This window comes from Danio aesculapii, chromosome 6, assembly GCF_903798145.1.
Source record: "Danio aesculapii chromosome 6, fDanAes4.1, whole genome shotgun sequence".
Classification (NCBI taxonomy): domain Eukaryota; kingdom Metazoa; phylum Chordata; class Actinopteri; order Cypriniformes; family Danionidae; genus Danio; species Danio aesculapii.
Genome location: NC_079440.1, coordinates 44,108,464 through 44,128,494, shown reverse-complemented (window position 1 = coordinate 44,128,494; position 20,031 = coordinate 44,108,464). Strand labels below are relative to the sequence as shown.

The 20,031-nt window shown below is 34.8% G+C and overlaps 1 protein-coding gene across 2 annotated transcripts in view; it reads right to left on the bottom strand.

The window, feature by feature from the left end:
- Positions 1 to 304: 304 nt before the first annotated feature.
- srgap3 (SLIT-ROBO Rho GTPase activating protein 3) overlaps positions 305 to 20,031 on the bottom strand; it is a 182,979-nt gene continuing 163,252 nt past the window's right edge. For both annotated transcript variants that reach the window (XM_056460338.1, XM_056460339.1), the window contains exons 19-22: positions 19,727 to 19,907; positions 12,641 to 12,790; positions 10,007 to 10,316; positions 305 to 3,213 (exon numbers count right to left, since the gene is read on the bottom strand). In XM_056460338.1, the coding sequence (XP_056316313.1) occupies positions 2,776 to 3,213; positions 10,007 to 10,316; positions 12,641 to 12,790; positions 19,727 to 19,907 (1,079 nt within the window). In that variant the 3' untranslated portion in view covers positions 305 to 2,775. The remainder of the gene's footprint in view (positions 3,214 to 10,006; positions 10,317 to 12,640; positions 12,791 to 19,726; positions 19,908 to 20,031) is intronic.

Here is a 20,031-nt window from a genome sequence, read left to right as displayed (position 1 = left end):
TGGAGTTTCTCTTGTTGGAGCTGCTGCTTTCTCTAGGGCTATTGAATATTTAGCGTGGGAGGAGGGATCTTGGGGGGTTTACCAAAGAGAATGTACATGAAGAGAGGTTGTATCATCCCAAAACCAAAGAAAAAAAAAGAAAATATATTTTACATGAGACATATTAGACCTACTTTTAAAGATTATTTTGTTTGATGATAATTATGTCTATATTTAACATTTAAACTGAAAATAAAGATCTAGACTTTATTTTTTCTTCATTAAACTGGCAATTATGCATTGCTTTAAATCATATATAGCACAGAATGATAACAGGATACACTAAATAAAATGACGCTTGCTCTTTGTTCAAACTACCCTGCAAGCACAGAATGTCAACATGGCGTCTTATTGACGCTGTACCCCAACGTCGTGGGAATTTAAAATCGGGTTGACATCCCAATGTCAGACCGACGTCAATGTCTAAGGTAAAATCAACCTAAAATCAACCAAATATTAATGTCTAATCATGTTACACCTTGACATTGTGTGGATGTTACCACTCTGACATCTATCAGACATTGGATTTTGGTCATTTTCCAACACAACCTAAAATCAACCAAATATCAACGTAATTTGTTGTTGATTTTGGATAACGTTGCCTAGATATTGAAATTTGGTCACCTGATGTCATAACCTAAATCTAACCTAATTTTAATGTCTTATGATGTTGTGTGCCTGCTGGGTACTTATATAAAATGAGCTGAAACAACATAATTCTTGATTTTTTTTTAGGACAACTTAATTGTTTTACGTTCAATCCACTTAAATTTGTATAAAAAAATGAAGTTAACTTAATTCCTTCATGTTTTCTCAACACAAATTGCATGGAACCCAGCATTTTTACAGTCTAATCCCAAAAGCAAAATATCAAAATATATCCGTAAATATATTTTACATATAAACTGAGAACTACTTTTAGATTTGTTTTGTACTATATTATTGTCAAGGCTACTTCATTTTTAAGATAAAAGGAAAGGTTTGGGGGCAACACGGTGGCTCAGTGGTTAGCACTGTCGCCTCACAGCTAGAAGGTCACTGGTTCAAGTCCCGGCTGGGTCAGTTGGCATTTCTGTGTGGAGTTTGCATGTTCTTCCTGTGTTCTTGTGGGTTTCCTCCCGGTGCTCTGGTTTCCCCCACAGTCTAAAGACATGCAGTATAGGTGAATTGAACTAAATTAGCCATAGTGTATGTGAATGTGAGATTGTATGGATCTTTCCCAGTGATGGGTTGTAGCTGGAAGGGCATCCGCTGTGTAAAACATATGCTGGATAAGTTGGCGGTTCATTCTGTTTTGCCAGCCTCTGATGAATAAAGGGACTAAGCCAAAGGAAATGAATGAATGAATGAATGAATGGAAAGGTGTGGACCTGACTAGTAGAGAGAATGTGGTATGGATTTATATCATTAATAACACTGGAAAATATGATTTACTTTGCACCATACAGCATGTCTGACAAGTGTTTTTAGGTGGATGACTGAGAGATCAGTTCTCACCAAAGAACCTGCAATATGAATTCAAATTCATCACCTTTTGCACAGGACAATATGCTTGGCGTCATATATCTGATATAAACAAGACTGTTGTTGGTTGAACCTCACAAAAACATGTCTAAATCATCTTAAAAACAATATGAAAAATGATGAAAGCATTTTTTGCATATGAAAATGTGACCTGTATTTTGTGTTTTCTTTTGTAAATTTGCTATGTTAATATTTTAATGCTAATTAATCAAATTTCCCCTACCAATTCAGTGTTTTAAAGCACTTGCGTTCCATTTGGTTATTTTTAGGTTATTCTAACTTCCAGTATGAATCCTTGCACAGAGCTCATGTGAATGCCATCAAGAATGAAACACTGAAAATCCACTGATGCTTTTTTGGGGGGGGGAAGAAAAGTTAAAACACTCCCCAAACTAATACGAATGGCTCAGACTGTAGATAACATCATTTGTTTACTTACTGGTCGCAAATGTTGTCGTTCTAGTCTCCTTGCCTGCTCTTGTCCTCGGCTGTACAAGATCGACACATAAAAAAAGAATCTACCCCAAAATGTATATACAAGTAAATCTACTATTTTACCACAGGTTTCTTACAATTAGTTGGTATATTGGGTTTTCTGCATCTCATATATGTATACAGCTCGGCTATTTCGTTACTTAGAAGTATATCGCTTAATCTACAAACCAAAGGCATTACAATTCAAGTACAGTATATCTCTATTTACAACAGCTCAAAGGCTAGACTGTCTTTAAGTGACAGTTGCTTTTCTATTATATATATACACACACGTTCCAGTTCTGGAGGGAAGGGCTTGTTAGATCAGTCCTCCAATGAGAGTACAGAACCCTCTGACCAACCAGTGCAGAGAGAAACGAATAGAAACCACTCCTTTAATCCTCCTCAGTTCAAAATAAGAAGGTGGCAAAAAAAGGAACGTAATATTAATTCTGAGGTAAAACTAATCATTATTATTGATTAAAAAAAAGATTAATATGAATGAAATTTACTCTTGGAAATGTCTTAAGGTTTTCCTTTCATTTTAGGCTTTTTGTTTCATTCAAAAATGATGAATAAAAATGGGAAATCACCTGAGCCGACTCGACTTCTATCTTCACATGCTGACCTCCAGAACACTTCAGGGCTCCGAAACAAAGAAAAGTAACAAAAACCACTCCTGAACTTGATTTCCATCATAGACCTGCTCAGCCTTCACCAACATATGTAAACCGTGGGCTACATGGTTCCAGGTTTCTCTCCTGAATTGGCAGAGGAAGCCGCAGCATTGCTTGGGTTGTTGGGAAAGATCTTTTCAGTTGGCGTGACGGCCGGGCTTCCCACCCCGGAGGAGCTGGAGCTGCTGGAGCGGTGCTGTGTTGGCGGAGGCCGGACGGGTCTCATGGGTGGAGGTCTGAGCTGGGCTCCAGCCAGCCTGGCAGACAGAGCCGGTTTGAAGGTGGTCATCATCTCTGAGGTGGAGCTGCTGCTGCGCCTCAGGGCCGCGTCGGGGTCTCGGATCATGATGGTGTGTAGGGGACTCGCTGGTTCGGAGCTCACTGGGTTCTTGAGCGGTTCTAAGGTGTCCAGAACCACGTCGGGAGCTTGTTTGGCCGTGTTTTGGCGCTCTAGTTCGCGGAGCTCATGAAGTGCAGTGTTCATCGTTTTCTCGATGTCCTGTAACATAGATGTTGTTTGGTTTTGAGTTTTGATTTACAAGGGTGTACAATGTAGAGGCTTTATGGTTTATTTGAATATTTTGATTGTACAGAAGAAAGGTATTTGTGACCTTGGACCAGCACAACTTTATTTTTGGCAAAAGTCCAAAGTACATTTTAAGAGTCAAAATTATTGATTTTTCTTTTATTCCAAATAAAATCATTAGATTATTAAGTAAATATCATGTTCTGTGAAGAAATTTTGTAAATCGTGTGCTGTAATTATATCAAAACTCAAAATTTTTTGATTAGTAATACGCATTGCTAAGCACTTTATTTGACATGTTTAACCCATTTAAGCCCACCGGCAACTATAGTTCATAGCTGCCATTTTCCTTTTATGAGTAATGTTAGCCATGTTTAATTTGTCAATGACATGGAAGCAAACAACCAAATAAAAGATTTCAAGAAACAAAAAAGGGAATTGATTTACTTCCTGTCACATGAGACCTTCAACTTCCTACCACTAATTTCAGGATGCAAAATGGAGGTAAACCCTCGCAAATAAAGGAAATCTTCATGATACTGAAAATAATTTTATGCTCACAAATGTATATCAGCATAATCATGAAGGTCTCTAGATTCATCCAACTAAAACAAATCTTTCAAGAGATCTATAGTTTTTTGTATACTTTGTCAAATGTTCAAACGACAACTAAAGTGGCTGGTGGGCAAATACCTTGCAAGTACATAAATCAAGGGGAGTTAGGGGATAATGTGTTAATAAGTTAATAAATCAAGCTTATTTGTCTTGTTTAATGATTTTTTGTTTTTATAATACCCCATCTAAACATAACCATTTAACTGATATCTTTACTTTAAAGTAGACTTGTTTTGATGCACGAGTTGATACACAGCAAAATCTGGTCCCACTCCTACAAAGAGTTAAAATAACACTGGAGCAGAATTAAAGTGCTGATTTAACAAAGAATAACGAACTCCTGCAGTTAAAAAGCAGAATCCATGAAGAAAAACACTAAGCTACAACCAAGTTCAGTCACAACCTTAGGTCTTGCTGTATGGGTATTGTCTAAATTGCAGCTTTTTTCTACACAAAAGCACAGTATCAGGTCACTGAAACCCAAATCTTTGACAACTTTTGTCAGGGTGTTTTCAAGAAAATTGAGAAAAAAAAAATTTTTGTTTACAAAAATACCTTGTGTACGTGTGGACATGACCTTAGGAACTCAACTGAAAACTCAATAAATCTCTCAAAATCTCAGCTCATTAGAATCATTAAACAACTCCACAAACAGAATCAGCAGCTTTACTTAACACTAAGATGTTTGACTATTTCTGTCAGATGTCAAAGTCTGTCGTGAGATTTACTGAAAATATTTTTGTTAAATGACTTTTCATTTATCTTTTTCACACACAGTAGTCTGTTGGGGGAAACTATAGTTTGTGTTTATTCACTTTAAGACAAATGGATTAGTTTCATATTCATGAAATTATATGATAGATAATTTGGGAATGGGGGGGGGGGGTTCGTATCAAATGTTTTCTAATTTTAAACATAATAAATGTGTTTATGAATATGAATTGATCTTTGTGTTAGAATGTTGTTTGGAGTTAGAATGCCGAATGGTTTCCTCATACAACAAGGGTTCATACAACATATTTGCCTGGAGAAAAACCTGGAGAAAATAAATGAAAACATGTTCATATAGGACACTATTAACAAGGCTACATGCATGAAACAATTTTTTAAAATTTGGGCACAAATGGGTTAAAGGTGATTTTCTTAGTATTTAGATTTTTAACCCTCAGATTCCACATATTCAAATAGTTAAATCTCTGACATATATGTTCCTATCAAACAAAGTATGCATCAATTATTTATTCAGCATTATGTATTAACAAATGCAACCCTAGACCACAAAACAGACATAAGTGCACTTTTTAAAATAAGATTTACTGGATACATCACTTGTGTTTACAGTAAATCCCAATTTCCAAAAAATGTACACTTTCATGGTGTAGGGTTACATTTGTGTTTTATAACAAATCCATTCATTCAGGGTGAAAATATGGAAAAACTAAATTGTATTAAGTAATTAATGACTAAACTTTGAGATTATTTTAAACAAAATGAACATGTAAATTTAAACCATTATGCAAGCATTTTATTCATTTCATTTATTCAGTTTGTTTTTGAATGCTGTATATTTAAAAAAGAAATCAAATATTTACTATATGTAAATAAAACGAATATTAAAAGGGTTTACTGTATTATTCAAATATTTATTTTGTTGAAATAATTTCTGGTCTCATATAAAAGAAAAAAAAAGGAAATAAGAGTTAAATAACATTTTCTACATTTTGAGGACAAGAATAACACTGAACAAAGATCCAAATATTCATGATTAACAACTTTTTAAGGGATTATGTGAAAATTAGCTTTTTCTAATTTGTCTAAATGTGCCAGTATTTCATTCATTAATTCATTTTCTTTTTGGCTTAGTTTCTTTATTAATTTGGGGTTACCACAGTGGAATGAACCGCCAACTTATGTTTTACGCAGAGGATGCCCTTTTAGCCCTCCCATCACTGGGAAACACCATACACTCTCATTCATTCACGTGTCTTTGGTCTGTGGGGGAAATGGAGCACCCGGAGGAAACCCACAAGACCATGGGGAGAACATACACAGACACACAGAAATGCCAACTGACCCAGCCAAGCTCGAACCAGCAACCTTCTTGCTGTGAGGCGATCCAGTATTTCTAATCCAGCAAATAGATGAATTTAGGGATTTCCTCTAACACTGTAAGAAATGTATATATAAATTTGGTCGGTTTCTGACAGAAAGTATTTACGGAGCTACATGGCCTTAGAAATCGCTCATCTTTATAGGAGCTTCATATTCCTTTCTTGAGTAATGGTACAGCATATATCACACAAGCAGATTATGTCTGATATACACAAAGTGTCTCTGCCAAGCCCATAGACTATAAACTCACTGCCTCCCCGTCCTCTTTCAAGACCATCTCCGCTCTGTCTCACAGCTGAGCAGGCCATAAAAATTTAATGCACAGAAGATAAAAGGCTCATGAAGACACACGATCACATACACACTCACAAAAATACTTTGCAAGGTCTTATTACTGAGCAGATGGCATCAATACCCCTGCCACCCACACACACACCTCAAAATTCTCACACTGTGATTCGTAGATAAACAGCCAATCAGAGCACTCTCATTTATTGACAGCCGAAGCTGATTCTATATGCTGAATTGTCCAAACTCATTCAGACGTGGGTGACGTGTAAAGCCGCGGTCACACTGAACTTTTTTCCCCATAGACTTTTATTGATACGCATTCGAATGTGGCAGACTGGAAACACAAGCTCGTGCGACAAGTTTTGCAGTTCGCTGCATTGGAAAGTTCAAGCTTGGTAAACTCTGACCTGCCAAACCACATCACGTGACAGCGTGAGACCAATCGAAGATCAAAACATCACCTCTCTGGACAGAAATTTAAAGTATGAAGCAATCGCTTGCTTTTTTAATGTCTAACCATCTTGTTTAATCCCACCCCTTTTTGCAGCACCGTACGACAGAATTTCGCATGCTAAAACTCTAGTGTGACCGTGGCTTAAAACATCAAACAAAATAGCCTGACAGATGGTCACCAACACCACCCAATGGCCAACAATCAGAACAATTACATAGATTTACATTATGCCTTACATCCCAACATGCCGTCAGGTTTGACATTGCATTTTGTATGGGAATAAAAATCGGGATGATGTCAGAACCCAACGTCTGGCCAATGTCAATGTCCATCGTCGGATAGACGTTGCATTTTGGTTACTTTCCAACGCAACCTTAAAACAACAAAATATCAACGTCTAATGATGTTACAGCTTGACGTTGTGAGGACGTTAACACTATGACGTCTACGAGATTTCGGTTGCAATACCTGACAAATAAATTTCATTATTTGACGTTAACATCACGGTTAAGATGTTGGCTTTTGGTCACTTTCCAACACAAACTAAAATCAACCAATTGTCAATGTAATTTCAACCAGCATTTTTTGGTCAGTATTTCAATATATTTTCATTTAATATAGGCTGCATGGTAGCGCAGTGGGTAGCACGTTCACCTCACAGCAAGAAGGTCACTGGTTTGAGCCTCGGTTGGGTCAGTTGGCGATTCTGTGTGGAGTTTGTATGTTCTCCGTGTTCGCGTGGGTTTCCTCTGGGTGCTCTGGTTTCCCCCACAAGTCCAAAGAGATGCGGTGCAGGTGAATTGGGTAGGCTAAATTGTCAGTAGTGTATGCGTGTGAATGAGTGTGTATGGATGTTTCCCAGCTGGATAAGTTGGCGGTTCATTCTATTGTGGCAACCCCAGATTAATAAAGGGAATAAGCCGAAAAGAAAATGAATGAATTAATTATTTAATATAAATAATAAAGATATAATTAAATATATAATCAATTCTTGTTTAATTATAAATATGTATTATTTACTGATCATGATTTAATCTACTCACAGCAAATGCAAAACATATTTCCATCTATGGTTATTCGGCAGTGTGAAGAACAGTGCAATAACTGTGCTCTATCAGTTTATTTTTGTGCTGTGTCTGGATGAATTTACAGCAGAAAGTGCACAGCGAGTTGTGTTGACAGGTTCGTGATTCAGAGAGTTCATTCATGAGTGAACAACACACATTATTTGTGTACACACTCCTACTAAACACGCTTGCATACATTCAAAATGCATTAAGATAATGCTTAAAATCTGCACATTATCAACATACATAACAACACAATTCAGTCCTCATGCTTTCATTCTGATGTCTGCGCTCACATAAGCCATTCATTAGGTGTGTGTAGACACAAAGGGGTCATTACAAAAGATCATTAACTGTTCTGTGTGTCACGGACTTCATTATTTAAGCGTGCGCTAATGAAACAGATGGATGAGTGCCAGCCTGTCTCGTTCACGCTGCTTCAGTGCCAGCTCTTTGTTTCTGCTGGTCTAAACCCTGCCAGCTTCTTCAGCCATGCTCAGTTCTGCGCTAATTGCGGGACTCGAGAGAAACAGCCGAATCTTTCATGACTATAACTTAAAAGTGCTTTTGAATCCTTTCGAGCTTTGATTTATAAGGGTGCAAAACATTAAAGAGGATTTGAGGCAGACTTGCTGAGAATTTTTCAACGTTTGATCTTACAGAAACAGAGATTTATGTCGAAGCATTTCATGTTATTATGAATTAATTTCAGCGAGCAATTAGTGGCACTTTATTATTTGGCCCAAAAGCAGTGTAAGCCATGACTTCAGTTTCTGCTCAATTGTCATTATATAAATAATTTAAATACATATAAATATAAACATAAATATAGCAATAAATCTAAAATAAATAGAAAATAAATATAAAAATATAACAAAAAATCTAAAAATAAATAGAAAATAAACAGAAAATAAATATAAAAATAAATCTAAAATAAATATACAAATAGATATAAAAATAAACAAAAATAAATATAAAATAAAAGAATTATAACAATAAATAAATATAAAAAATATATAAAAATAAATATAAAATGTAAAAAAAAATTATAATAATAATAAATAAATAAAACAAAATTGAATTAAGACCTTTGTTTTACAAATATAAACTGCACAAAATATAAGACTATTTATGGTAATTCTAATAAAAATTTTATAATTTGAGATAGTATGCATATATATATATATATATATATATATATATATATATATATATATATATATATATATATATATATATATATATATATATATATATATATATATATATATATATATATATATATATAAAATATATTTATATATGATAAGGATTATTCAGAATTTATTTCACGACTTGAAATAGTGCTTGCTTATTACTTTCTACCCAAAACCATTTTTTTTTACTTTTACAAGTTATTTAAAAGAAATTTCATACACTTTCATACAAATACATCTAAATATTAAATACATTAACTTCTAAACAAAACATCTAAGATAAATAAAAATGTCCAAAAAGAAATCTAAAAATAAACATAAAATAAATTTAAAAATGAATATAAAATAAATATAAATATATATATAAATATAAAAATAGATAAATATAAAAAATAGTGCTTGCTTCTGTCTCAAACCTGTTTTTTACATTTACAAGTTATTTAAAAGAAATTGCACACATTTTCATAGAAATACATCTAAATATTAAATACATTAACAGCTAAACAAAACATCTAAAATACAAAACAAATGTCTAAATCATTTTATATGGTTTGTAAACTTTGTGGCTATTAAATAAATAAATAAATAAATAATAATAATTATTATTATTATTATTAATAATATTTTTTATTATTATTACCATTATCCAAGACTGTAATAATGAAAAGAAAATAACAATGAATAAAGAGTTTAAATAAAAAAATTGGCAAAAAAAGTCATTTCGACTATTTCAAGTTATTATTGGTAAAACCATCTGGGAGTGATGGTGAAAAAAACAGAAATGTTACATTTTTGTTCTCTTAGTAACTTTAAATAATTGTTAAAGTTTTAATTTTTAACACTTTACAATTTTATCAATCATAAAAAAAAGTAGAAATGTTATTTTATATTATGCAGTTCAGAGATGCTCACTATAATACTTATTATGCAGTGAAGAGATGCTCAAACACTGTACTGTGTGTGTAAAAATTGTACACAAAATTGTGAAACTGACTGAAATATATGAGATCTCTAAAAATACACAGTCTCACCTCAGCTAAAGCCTCGGCTTCCAAGGATTTGTGGTCCCCGAGGCTGCTGTGTCTTGTTGCTCCAGGCACAGGTCTGAGCGGGTGACCTTCAGGGTAGATCTTTCTCTCTGGGTAGTTAATGCTGCCGGCACTGCCAAACGTGCCCAAACGTCTCTTCTCAGGGCTCTCGATGTGGCTCCTGCTGATGGCTACCTTATGAGGGCTGCTGGGACAAGCGGCGGCCCGTGGCGGGGTGTCCCGAGGAGGACTGTGAGAGTCTGTGCCACTGCGGCGTCGAGGAACAGCAGAGCCATCCGAACGCAACCTCACCCTGCACAAATACACAACCAGATGGTAAAAAAAAACAACAAAATGATGAATGAAAATACATTTGGCAATCTGGCCGAAATTATACTAGAGTGAATGTTGAAAGTACAGATTTAAATCGTACTTAAAGGCACAAAATGTTATTTTAGCCTCAGATATCTGTATTTGAACATTCTTTGATACACTTGGGATAATGTAAGTACTGTTCATAAGAATATATGACAGTATTAGTGTTTTTTTTTTTTTTTTGACATTTTAGTTAAAAAAATACTTACATATTGTGCATTTTAGGGTCCTTATCATACACCCGGCTCATAATAAGGCGCAAGATGTGTTTGGCACGATTTGTTGCTTTTATTGCACTTAACAAACAAAATTAAATATGTAGGCTAACAGATGTCTTCGGTGGAGTGCATACAACACAGTTTCCTTATCCACGAAAGTAAAGGAGTAAAGAGTAAAAGTAAAGTAAAGAGAAAGTAAAGAGGCCAGATAGAGGAGGCTCATTCTTTATGCTCATACAGATGGTCTGTTTAACTTTTTTCCCGTTAGGGAAGCACTCAGTTTTTCCACTTACAAAGTCCACCATGTAAATAACAAATTCACCATAGCGTGATGCAACTGACTCTTAAAGGGAATGGGGGATGAGACTCTTATTGGTTTAATGCACGTTATGCTCAAAACACACCCATAACTCATTAAGAGAACAAGCACAACCCTGTTAGACGACGCACTAGGGTGCAGAGCATATTTTTCCATCCTCAAAAGGGGATTCAGACACACCCTTAATGCTTTTGCGCCGTACGCTAATAGACTTTGTGTCTAGATCGTTAAAATAGTCCAAACATTTAAAAGTTTAAAGTACTGTAGCAAAATTGAAAACATTTCATTTTAAAGCAAAACATGATAAAACATCCCATCAGTTGTTTAGAGAATGAATCAAAAATAAACTTTACACAAATACATACTGTACAGCAACTGTAAACTGAGAAATATGGCCTCTTCTCACTTAATTTTTTCAATGATGTATGAACAATTAAACAATGCTTTGTCATACCATGTGTTTGATTGTGCATTTAACAAACTGAACATGCATAAGACTAAAGAAATTAAAATGTAAAAATGTAACTAGTACTTTAAGTTTAAAATTCTATGGAGCAAAAAGTAAAGTTGCATCTTAAGAATTTCACTCGAATGAGAAACAGAACAGTCTGTTTAGCATAACTGTAATTGAGAAAAGTAAAAATCCCCCAAAAAATACTTCAAGTAAAATTAGTTCAGAAAAAAGTTCAGACTGTTGCATGGTTTCGGCTGTCCTGAATCTGATATATATATCAAGATTTTCAATTATTAAAATTATTATTATTATTATTATTATTATTATTATTATTATCATCATGACTATCATCATCACCATCATCCAAGACTGTTATTATATTTTGTCATTTATTATCAAATAAAAATAATATAAAATTGTTTAAATAGCCAAAATGACTTATTTTTTTCCCATTTTGGCATGTCAAGTTATTGTTGGTAAAGCCATCTGTGAGAGACAGCAATGCTACATTTTTATTCTCTTTGTAACTTTAAATAATTATTAAAAAAACATATATATTTTTATATAATTATTATAATTCTAAACATTTTATTCTAATTTAAATTAACAATAATTCATATTTATAATAATTTATTTATATATACAGCTGAAGTCGGAATTATTAGACCCCCTTTGAATTTTTTTTCTCTTTTTTAAATATTTCCCAAATGTTGTTTTACAGTGCAACGAAATGTTTACTGTATTTCTCATAATATTTTTTCTTAAAAAATATTTTCTTTCTAAACAGAAATTGGGGAAACTAAACAGAGGGGCTAATAATTCTGACTTCAACTGTGCACATATATATACATCATCTACTCACTCTCCTCTTGTTCCAAACCTGTGTGGCTTTCTTTTTTCTGTTCAACACAGAAGAATATATTATAAAGAATGTTGAAAACTGGCAGCCATTGACTTTCACAGTTTTTTTTTTTCACGGATGTCACTATGGCTAACATTCTTCAAAATATCTTCTTTTGTGTCCAACAACAAAAAACAAAACTCATTGAGGTTTGGAACTATCTGAGGGTGAGACTTTTTCAGTTTTGAGTGACTTTAAAGAGTAAAAAAATTTTAAGAGAAAAGTAAAGCCTTTAGAGGTGAGTGAGTGACTAAGCTGCAAGGAGAATTTGAACAGGATTAAGCACTTTAATACAGACCATTTTGCTTTTGGTCAGGGTTAAACAATGTGAAATAAATAAAAGCAGAAGTTATCATAATCAGCCACTGACCGGCCCATGACCCCGCTGAAGTTGTAATCAGCCGAAGGTTCACATGGGGAGTGCAGATCGTTTTTGGATGAGGCTTTATCGTCCAGTATAGGTCCACTGCTGGCCTCGCTGTCAGCCTTCTGACTCAGACTATCAGAGAACGCATCATCCCTACACAAACAGACACACAAATATGTCCAATTACCAGATCAATGATACATACAGTACAGGTACTTTAAACTGTAGGCAAATCTTTTGTGCATCACAGTAAAACAAAACAGTAGTAAAAACAGTAGTATATACACAATGAAATAATTATAAAGTTTGAAATCATTTACAACTTAAAGAACACCTATTTTACCCCTTTTACAAGATGTAACATAAGTCTTTGGTATCTTCAGAATGTGCCTGTAAAGTTTCATCTCAAAATACCCAACAGATATTTTATTATGGCCTCCAGAATCTGCCCATTTTGGTCTCTGAGTACAGTGTAGCTGTTTTTGTAGCCTGTGACTTTAAATGGAAATGAACTGCTTTTCCCCGCCCACCACACCCACGTAAATGTCTGCTTTTCCTGCATTACAGCAGATAAACAGCAGTCAGTGATAGAGAGAGACACGGATGAAGCAGAAATACAGCTCATAAGTCAAAAATACCAAGTAAGTTTATTTCTTGTACTAGTGGTGGAGTCTATTCAAGCCTTTCTGAAATGACGAGTCTTACACAAACGCCGTTTGCAGTATAATCGCGTTTACTGACACTATGTGGCCGTGGTGATTATAGCAGTTAAGAATTAGTGATTTTACTGTTTATATTATAAACATGCTCTGTTTTAAAAACGTTTTAAAATTTATAAGACATATTAAAATCACAGAGTTGGAACAGATATTTTAATCTCAGTTTCTTTGCAAAAAATGTGCTGTAGGCATGTGTATACATTTTATTTTACAAACATGGAACCTGTCAATCAATTCAGTAGGTGGTGAAAACTGCACTCCTACGTCACCGTTGCAGTGGGCCTTAAAATCACTGGGATTTGAGTGCCTTTTTAAATGTCAGGAAATTTTCAAAAAAAGAGACTTATTGTCTTTATATCAGTTGATTCTCATCATAGGTGCCCTTTAATATATTTAGAAATGTATTTTTGAGATCTCAGAGCTCAGTTGGTAAAACACAATGCAAAACTATGCAAAATACAAAAACAATTGTATTTTTCTTATACCATTTGCATTTTTTGGGGTTATTTAAAGAAATAACCTGCTAAAAATAAAAAATAACCTACTCAATTTTGACTTGTTTAAGAAAACTTAAGAAATTTTATATATTTGGACTAGAAAGTAGACAATAAATAAATAATATTTTGGAGTGTGAGTATCAGCCATCAGAGATACTTCAGAAATCATTCTTATTCTAATGTTTTTAAACTAGTAACAACAATATCAATATTATATTAATAATATATCAACATTATAACCATATGTTATAATAGCAATAAACATAATGATGCCAAATAACCTATTAATAATTAAAAGACCCATGTTATTCTTAGTGTAAAGGACATTTTAAAAATCTAACAGGCGTTATCCACTATAATACAAACTATTTTGGTTAGAAAAGATTACGTGTGTGTTAAAAAGCTCTTTCTAGAAATTCTAATAAAGAACATTTATTTTTAATATATAGAGCCTTTTCGTAGTGCCAAAGATCTTTTATGCTGTAAAAAGAACAAAGAACACATTGTGAAACAATATTTTAAATGCTTACTTAGAGATATTTTCCTTATTCTAGTCCTAATATGTAAAAAAGTATTAAATCAAGAAGCACTTTCTAGACAAGCTAAAAAATTATAATAATTAAAAAATAATAATAATAATAATTCAGAAATAACATGTTAAAATTAAGCAAGGTTTTCCTTAAAAGCAAAAATTCTGCCAATGGCCAAAGTAAAAATTTCCCTTTGAGACAATAAGATTGCTTACTAACCCCATTGGCAGATTATTTTCTTTGATTTAAGGAAAAGCTATTTAATTTTGATTATTACTTCTAAAACAAAACATAAAACAAATATTTTCTTGTCTAGAAAATGCTTGTTTATTTAAGAATTGTTAGCTATTTGGACTAGAAACAAGACAAACTCGAAGTAATTTTTTTCTACAGTATAAGAAGCATTTATGAAAGGTTCTCTGGGAAACTGAAAACAGTTCTTCTTTGGCATCACAGCAGATTCCCCCTGTTAGAACCTTTATTTTAAGAGTATAAATCATGTTCCTCAGCTGATTTCACACATCCCAAACAAAAGCACACAAACTGGCAATGACTGCTTATTTTTCAGTCCCAGCAGCCCCTACATCACGCTCGCTTCACGTCTCATTCAGCCCAGAGCAAGCAAACATCCACTGATCACAGTTTCACAGCATGTTCTCAGGCTGCGTTTACAGCTCTCTTGGGAGACGACAGCAGAAGGTGTTTGGTAATCTGAAGCTGCAGAACGTCACATTTGAGGAAAAAAGGACTATTCAGCGCAAGTGTTTTATTACATAATCTTTCAGGGATCCTGTTTACTGATCGTCTTTTAAACGCACTACATGAGCTGAAGCGTGCACTTGTTCAAAGCATCATTTCCAAACCATTCCCATTAACAGGAAGCTGATCCTCTCTAAAGATTTCCATTGTTCACTGTCCACCCTTAATGTAGTGCAACTGATGACCGGCTGTCTACACACTCTTCATTTTAGCAACCTCAATCTTCCTTATTTGCTGCTGTCAAATCGTGCAATATTAGGAACGGAGCTTGTGATGACCCTTTTAATAAACTCATTCATCAAGCTGACACCGGTTAGACCATACAAAGAGATAATGAGCATGTCATCATTTTAGTAATTACTGAAACAGACAGTTCATATCAGCTGATGATATAAATATGATCAACTCAAGGACACTGCAATTAACTTTTGTGTTTTTTTGCACTTTAATGTCATCGAAAAAGACCTTATAAAAAAGTAAAAGAGCAGCACTTGATTGCCTTTCTTTAAAGAGCACTTATGATGCAAAACCAACTTTTTGTCCACTGTCATATTGGAGTGATATAAACACAAAAGTCTTTATTTCTAAATTTCCAGGTGTTAAAATAGGATCCAAGTAGGGCTGCAGCAACAAATTGATTAAATCGATAAAAATCGATTACTAAAAGCGTTGGCAACAAATTTCATAATCGATTTATTGTGTTGCACAACGCGGGATGTTAGATTATTACTTTAGTTCAGCACGGAGCGGAGTGAACACAGTCTCTCTTGCGCACTAATACAGAGTTCAGAGCCTCATAGACAGGGAAGAGGAGGAAGGGAGTTCAACAGTAGGTTAAATCACTAAACAATCCTACTTTTGTTCCGTTTTGAAGTCAGGACTGTAAAGTCTCTGGTGCTGGTGTTTACTCATTATCCAGCTTGACAAGCATGACAAGTTAGTGTTAGCTCGTTTACCCTTAAGGGCGTCACACACCGCATGCGCCGCTTAGCGCCGTGACAAGGCGCGCATAAGACAGTTGAAAGTATCGCACACCAGACGCGCACGTTCACATGCTATTTAGAATGAAACTATTCAGATGGTGCTCTGTGGCACGGCAGAAATATGAACAGTGTCCTGAGTCATAGCTGGGCGCCGTGGACAGCCGCCGGTGTGTGTACCCTGATAGAAATTTATGTTTAGAATTCTAAAATGCATGGCGCTGCGTGTGTGACCCCCTTTAGAGCGGCAACTGAAAAATTCAAACCAAGCTTTGGCACGTTGTCTGGAGCTGAGCTTGTCATGTTATCACAATTATGCAGCGTTTTAACCGCCTAATGCTTATTTTATGTTTTAGACATGTAAATACACACAAGTACTAGTAAAACAATACATTTAGAGTTTGTAAAACACACAAGGCAGTCTAACAATCCATTCAAATATAATTTGCTGATGTGTTATATTCATATCAGATACACATAGTGAAATTAACTATAAAGTTCAGTCTATTCTTCTCCAAGTTCACCAGCCACTAGCTTGCATGTATTTGGGGAGTAACTGATGAATTTACATGCTGAATCCTGCGTGTTTTGCTTTATATGAATGAGGCAAATGCGCGGCTGCAAGTAAACATGGTGATGCCCATCTCACATTATAGATCACGATCACTTAAACGTTTATGTGAATTGGAATATCAGGTAGTTGATGACATGATGAGCAAGTGTGTGAATATGCTGTCATATGTCATATAAAAATCTGTCATACAGCGCTATTGTGGCCGCGGTGTGTCGCATGACAAACATGATGCGTCACCACGGAAACATTAAGGGTGAATGTTCTAAATGAACACTCCTGGTTCCAGATAGAATCTTTTAAACTCAGCAGTGAAAGAGTTAATAACAGAAGTGAAGCAGCGGTGGTATAGTTACTTTGCACTTTGCATTGCAAGATTAAAAACATGTTTATTCACTCGCCTTTTTTGGATCATTCATTTTTCCATTGTGTTCATGTATAGCTACACTGCAAAAAAGCTTTTCTTTCTTAGTCATTTTGTCTAGTTTCCAGTCCAAATATCTAAAAAGTCTTAAATCAAGACTAGACAAGAAAAATGGCATGAGAAAATGAAGTGATGCTTAAAACTTCAGTTTGAGATCTCATTAAGATTATTTTTCTTACGTCATTGGCAAAAAAATTAGCTTGTTTTAAGCAAACAATCGCTTAATTTTGAAGTGTTTTTTTTTTTCAGAAAACAAGACATAATTTCTAATGCTATTTCATGTGTCTTGTATGTATCTTGATTAAAAATATATTTGGATTGAAAACGGGACAAAACTACTTAGTTTTATTATTATTATTATTATTATTACTACTATTATTATTATAAAAATTTTTTGAATAAAGGGTTGGAAATGAACGCTTTTCTTGTTTAGCTTTTTATATCTGATTCATCGATTAATCGAAAAAATAATTGTCAGAATAATCGATTATTAAAATAATCATTAGTTGCAACCCTAGATCCAAGTCCCAATGATTTTGAGGCCCACCGCAACGTGACGTAGGAGTGTGGTTTTCCCCAACCACCGAACTGATTGACAAGCATGTACTAACGTGTCTTCATAGTAACACATTTAAACAGAACAGGATTTGCAAAGAAAATGGGATTAAAAGATCTGTTCCAACTCTCTGTGATCAGCTGCACCTCAAGAATGAGTTCTACAAGTTTAAAACCTTTTTAAAACAGAGCATGGTTGCAATAAAGACAGTAAAATTGCTTTGTCATTCATAAATGTGTGTTTGTGTGTACTGCAAACTCTGTAACAGCATTTGTGTGCGACTCGTTGCAGAAGGGCTTGATTAAACTCCACCACAAATATAACCAGGGTGCGAATTACAGGGGGGTTTGGGGGGGAGGGGTTGATCCCCCCTGAAGGACGTCAAAACAAAATGTGTGGGGGGGTCAGCCCTTTGAAACTAAGAAAAAATTCACTCTGATCTGTATTTTTTAAATAATAATGTCAATAATTCAAATAACAGACATCCGTTTGACCACCCCTATAACGGTTCATACCATTGTGAATGCATAATCGCACCAATCAGTTCAAATCAGCACCAAAAAGTCATTCAACAGTCTGAAACTGGCAGATTTAGAGCACCGATAGACACTGTAAGTTCACTGTGAGTTCACAGCATGTGAAGAAACCACGGTTTGTCAAAAATAGGTGTTTGTTTCTACACATGGCCTGTAAGTAACATCAAATTACATGCATTGTTTGCATAGTTTGTCTTAAAGTAAGCTGAAATAGCTAATCAGGTCAGAATACGCTAAATAGCCTATCCCACAAAACACTGAAAACTTTTTAGGAATAAATTAGATGTAATTTAAATAAACACATACATTTTATTCACTGAAGCATGTATTACACAAACTAACATTACCAAAAAGGTTAACCCATACCCCCCCCCCCCCCCCCCATTTTTGACTAATGAATTGGATTTCTGCTTCATCCGTGTCTGTCTCGGTCACTGACTGCTGTTTATATGACGCTGAAATGCTGGGCGGGGAAAACCAGCTCATTTGCATTTTAAGACACAGGCTACAAATGCAGCTACACTTAGCTTTGAGCTCAAAATGGGCATATTCCGCACTGTATAATAAATACTCTGAATGGGTTTTTGAGCTGAAACTTTACAGAGACATCCTGGAGGCACCAAAGACTTATCTTACATCTAGTAAAATGGGTAAAATAGGAGCCTTTTAACTCTGCTGAAGTGTGTCATGTGCCACTGCACTTTGACACAAATGCATGTCTGCTGTAGCACATTAGGGACTTCAGACACACAATCAGGCTCACATTGTGTTAGAAAAGCCACAGCCTGAGACATAAGGGTATACTTTAACTGTCACTCAGTGCTTTTAAATTATAATTAAAGTCTGAAGTGTTAATGACAAGAACTATTTGTTTTCACTTGAGCTATTAAGATATAAAATTCAGGCCAGATGGCCTGGCTAATTAGATATTACCCAGAGCGCAACACTTTCACAGGACCATTGAATTGTATTTTTAATTTGGGAATCATTTACTTAGACAAATATACAGCACATGCCCAGCCTCATCATTTTGAACTTGAAAAATCACGACATGCTCCAAAATTCAACAGTGATGTCATACTGTATATATAACTGGATATTTCCATTAAACGTTAAATTGATTCAAATAGTGCACTGAAAGATTCACTCATAATGATTCACTGATTCAAATGATTTCATAGGGACCATTATATGGAGGAGGAGTGTAGTTTTTCCCACCCACCGAATTGATTGACAGGTGTATATTAACAAGTCTCCATAGCAAAGCATATAAACATCTCCACAGAACAGGATTTGCAACGAAACAGGGTCTAAAAGATCTGTTCCAACTCTCTGTGATCAGCGGCATCTCAGGAATGTTTTTTTACAAGTTTAAAACAGGATTAACTGGAGAAATATTTTCTGTACTAAAGTATTATTTAGGATATAGGGTATTATTTGGGTATACTATACTTCATTAGGGTGTACTGTACATTCCAGACAGACAGACAGGTAGATAATTGACTTTAGATACTTACAGATCTTGTACTACAATATATTGGTGAGGAATAAGGCCGTCCACTCCATTGTGCCTGCCCTCCCACCAGTCCTCAGACGCACGATGATACAGTAAAAGGGATGCACCTTTTTTGAAAGACAACTCTCGAGGAGTCCGACCCATGTAGTCGAACTTAGCAATGGCTTCAATTTGCTCCACTTCTGTATGAGTGAGTGAGAGAGAGAGAGAGAGAGAGAGAGAGAGAGAGAGAGAGAGAGAGAGAGAGAGAGAGAGAGAGAGAGAGAGAGAGAGAGAGAGAGAGAGACTAGTGCTCATTAACATGTT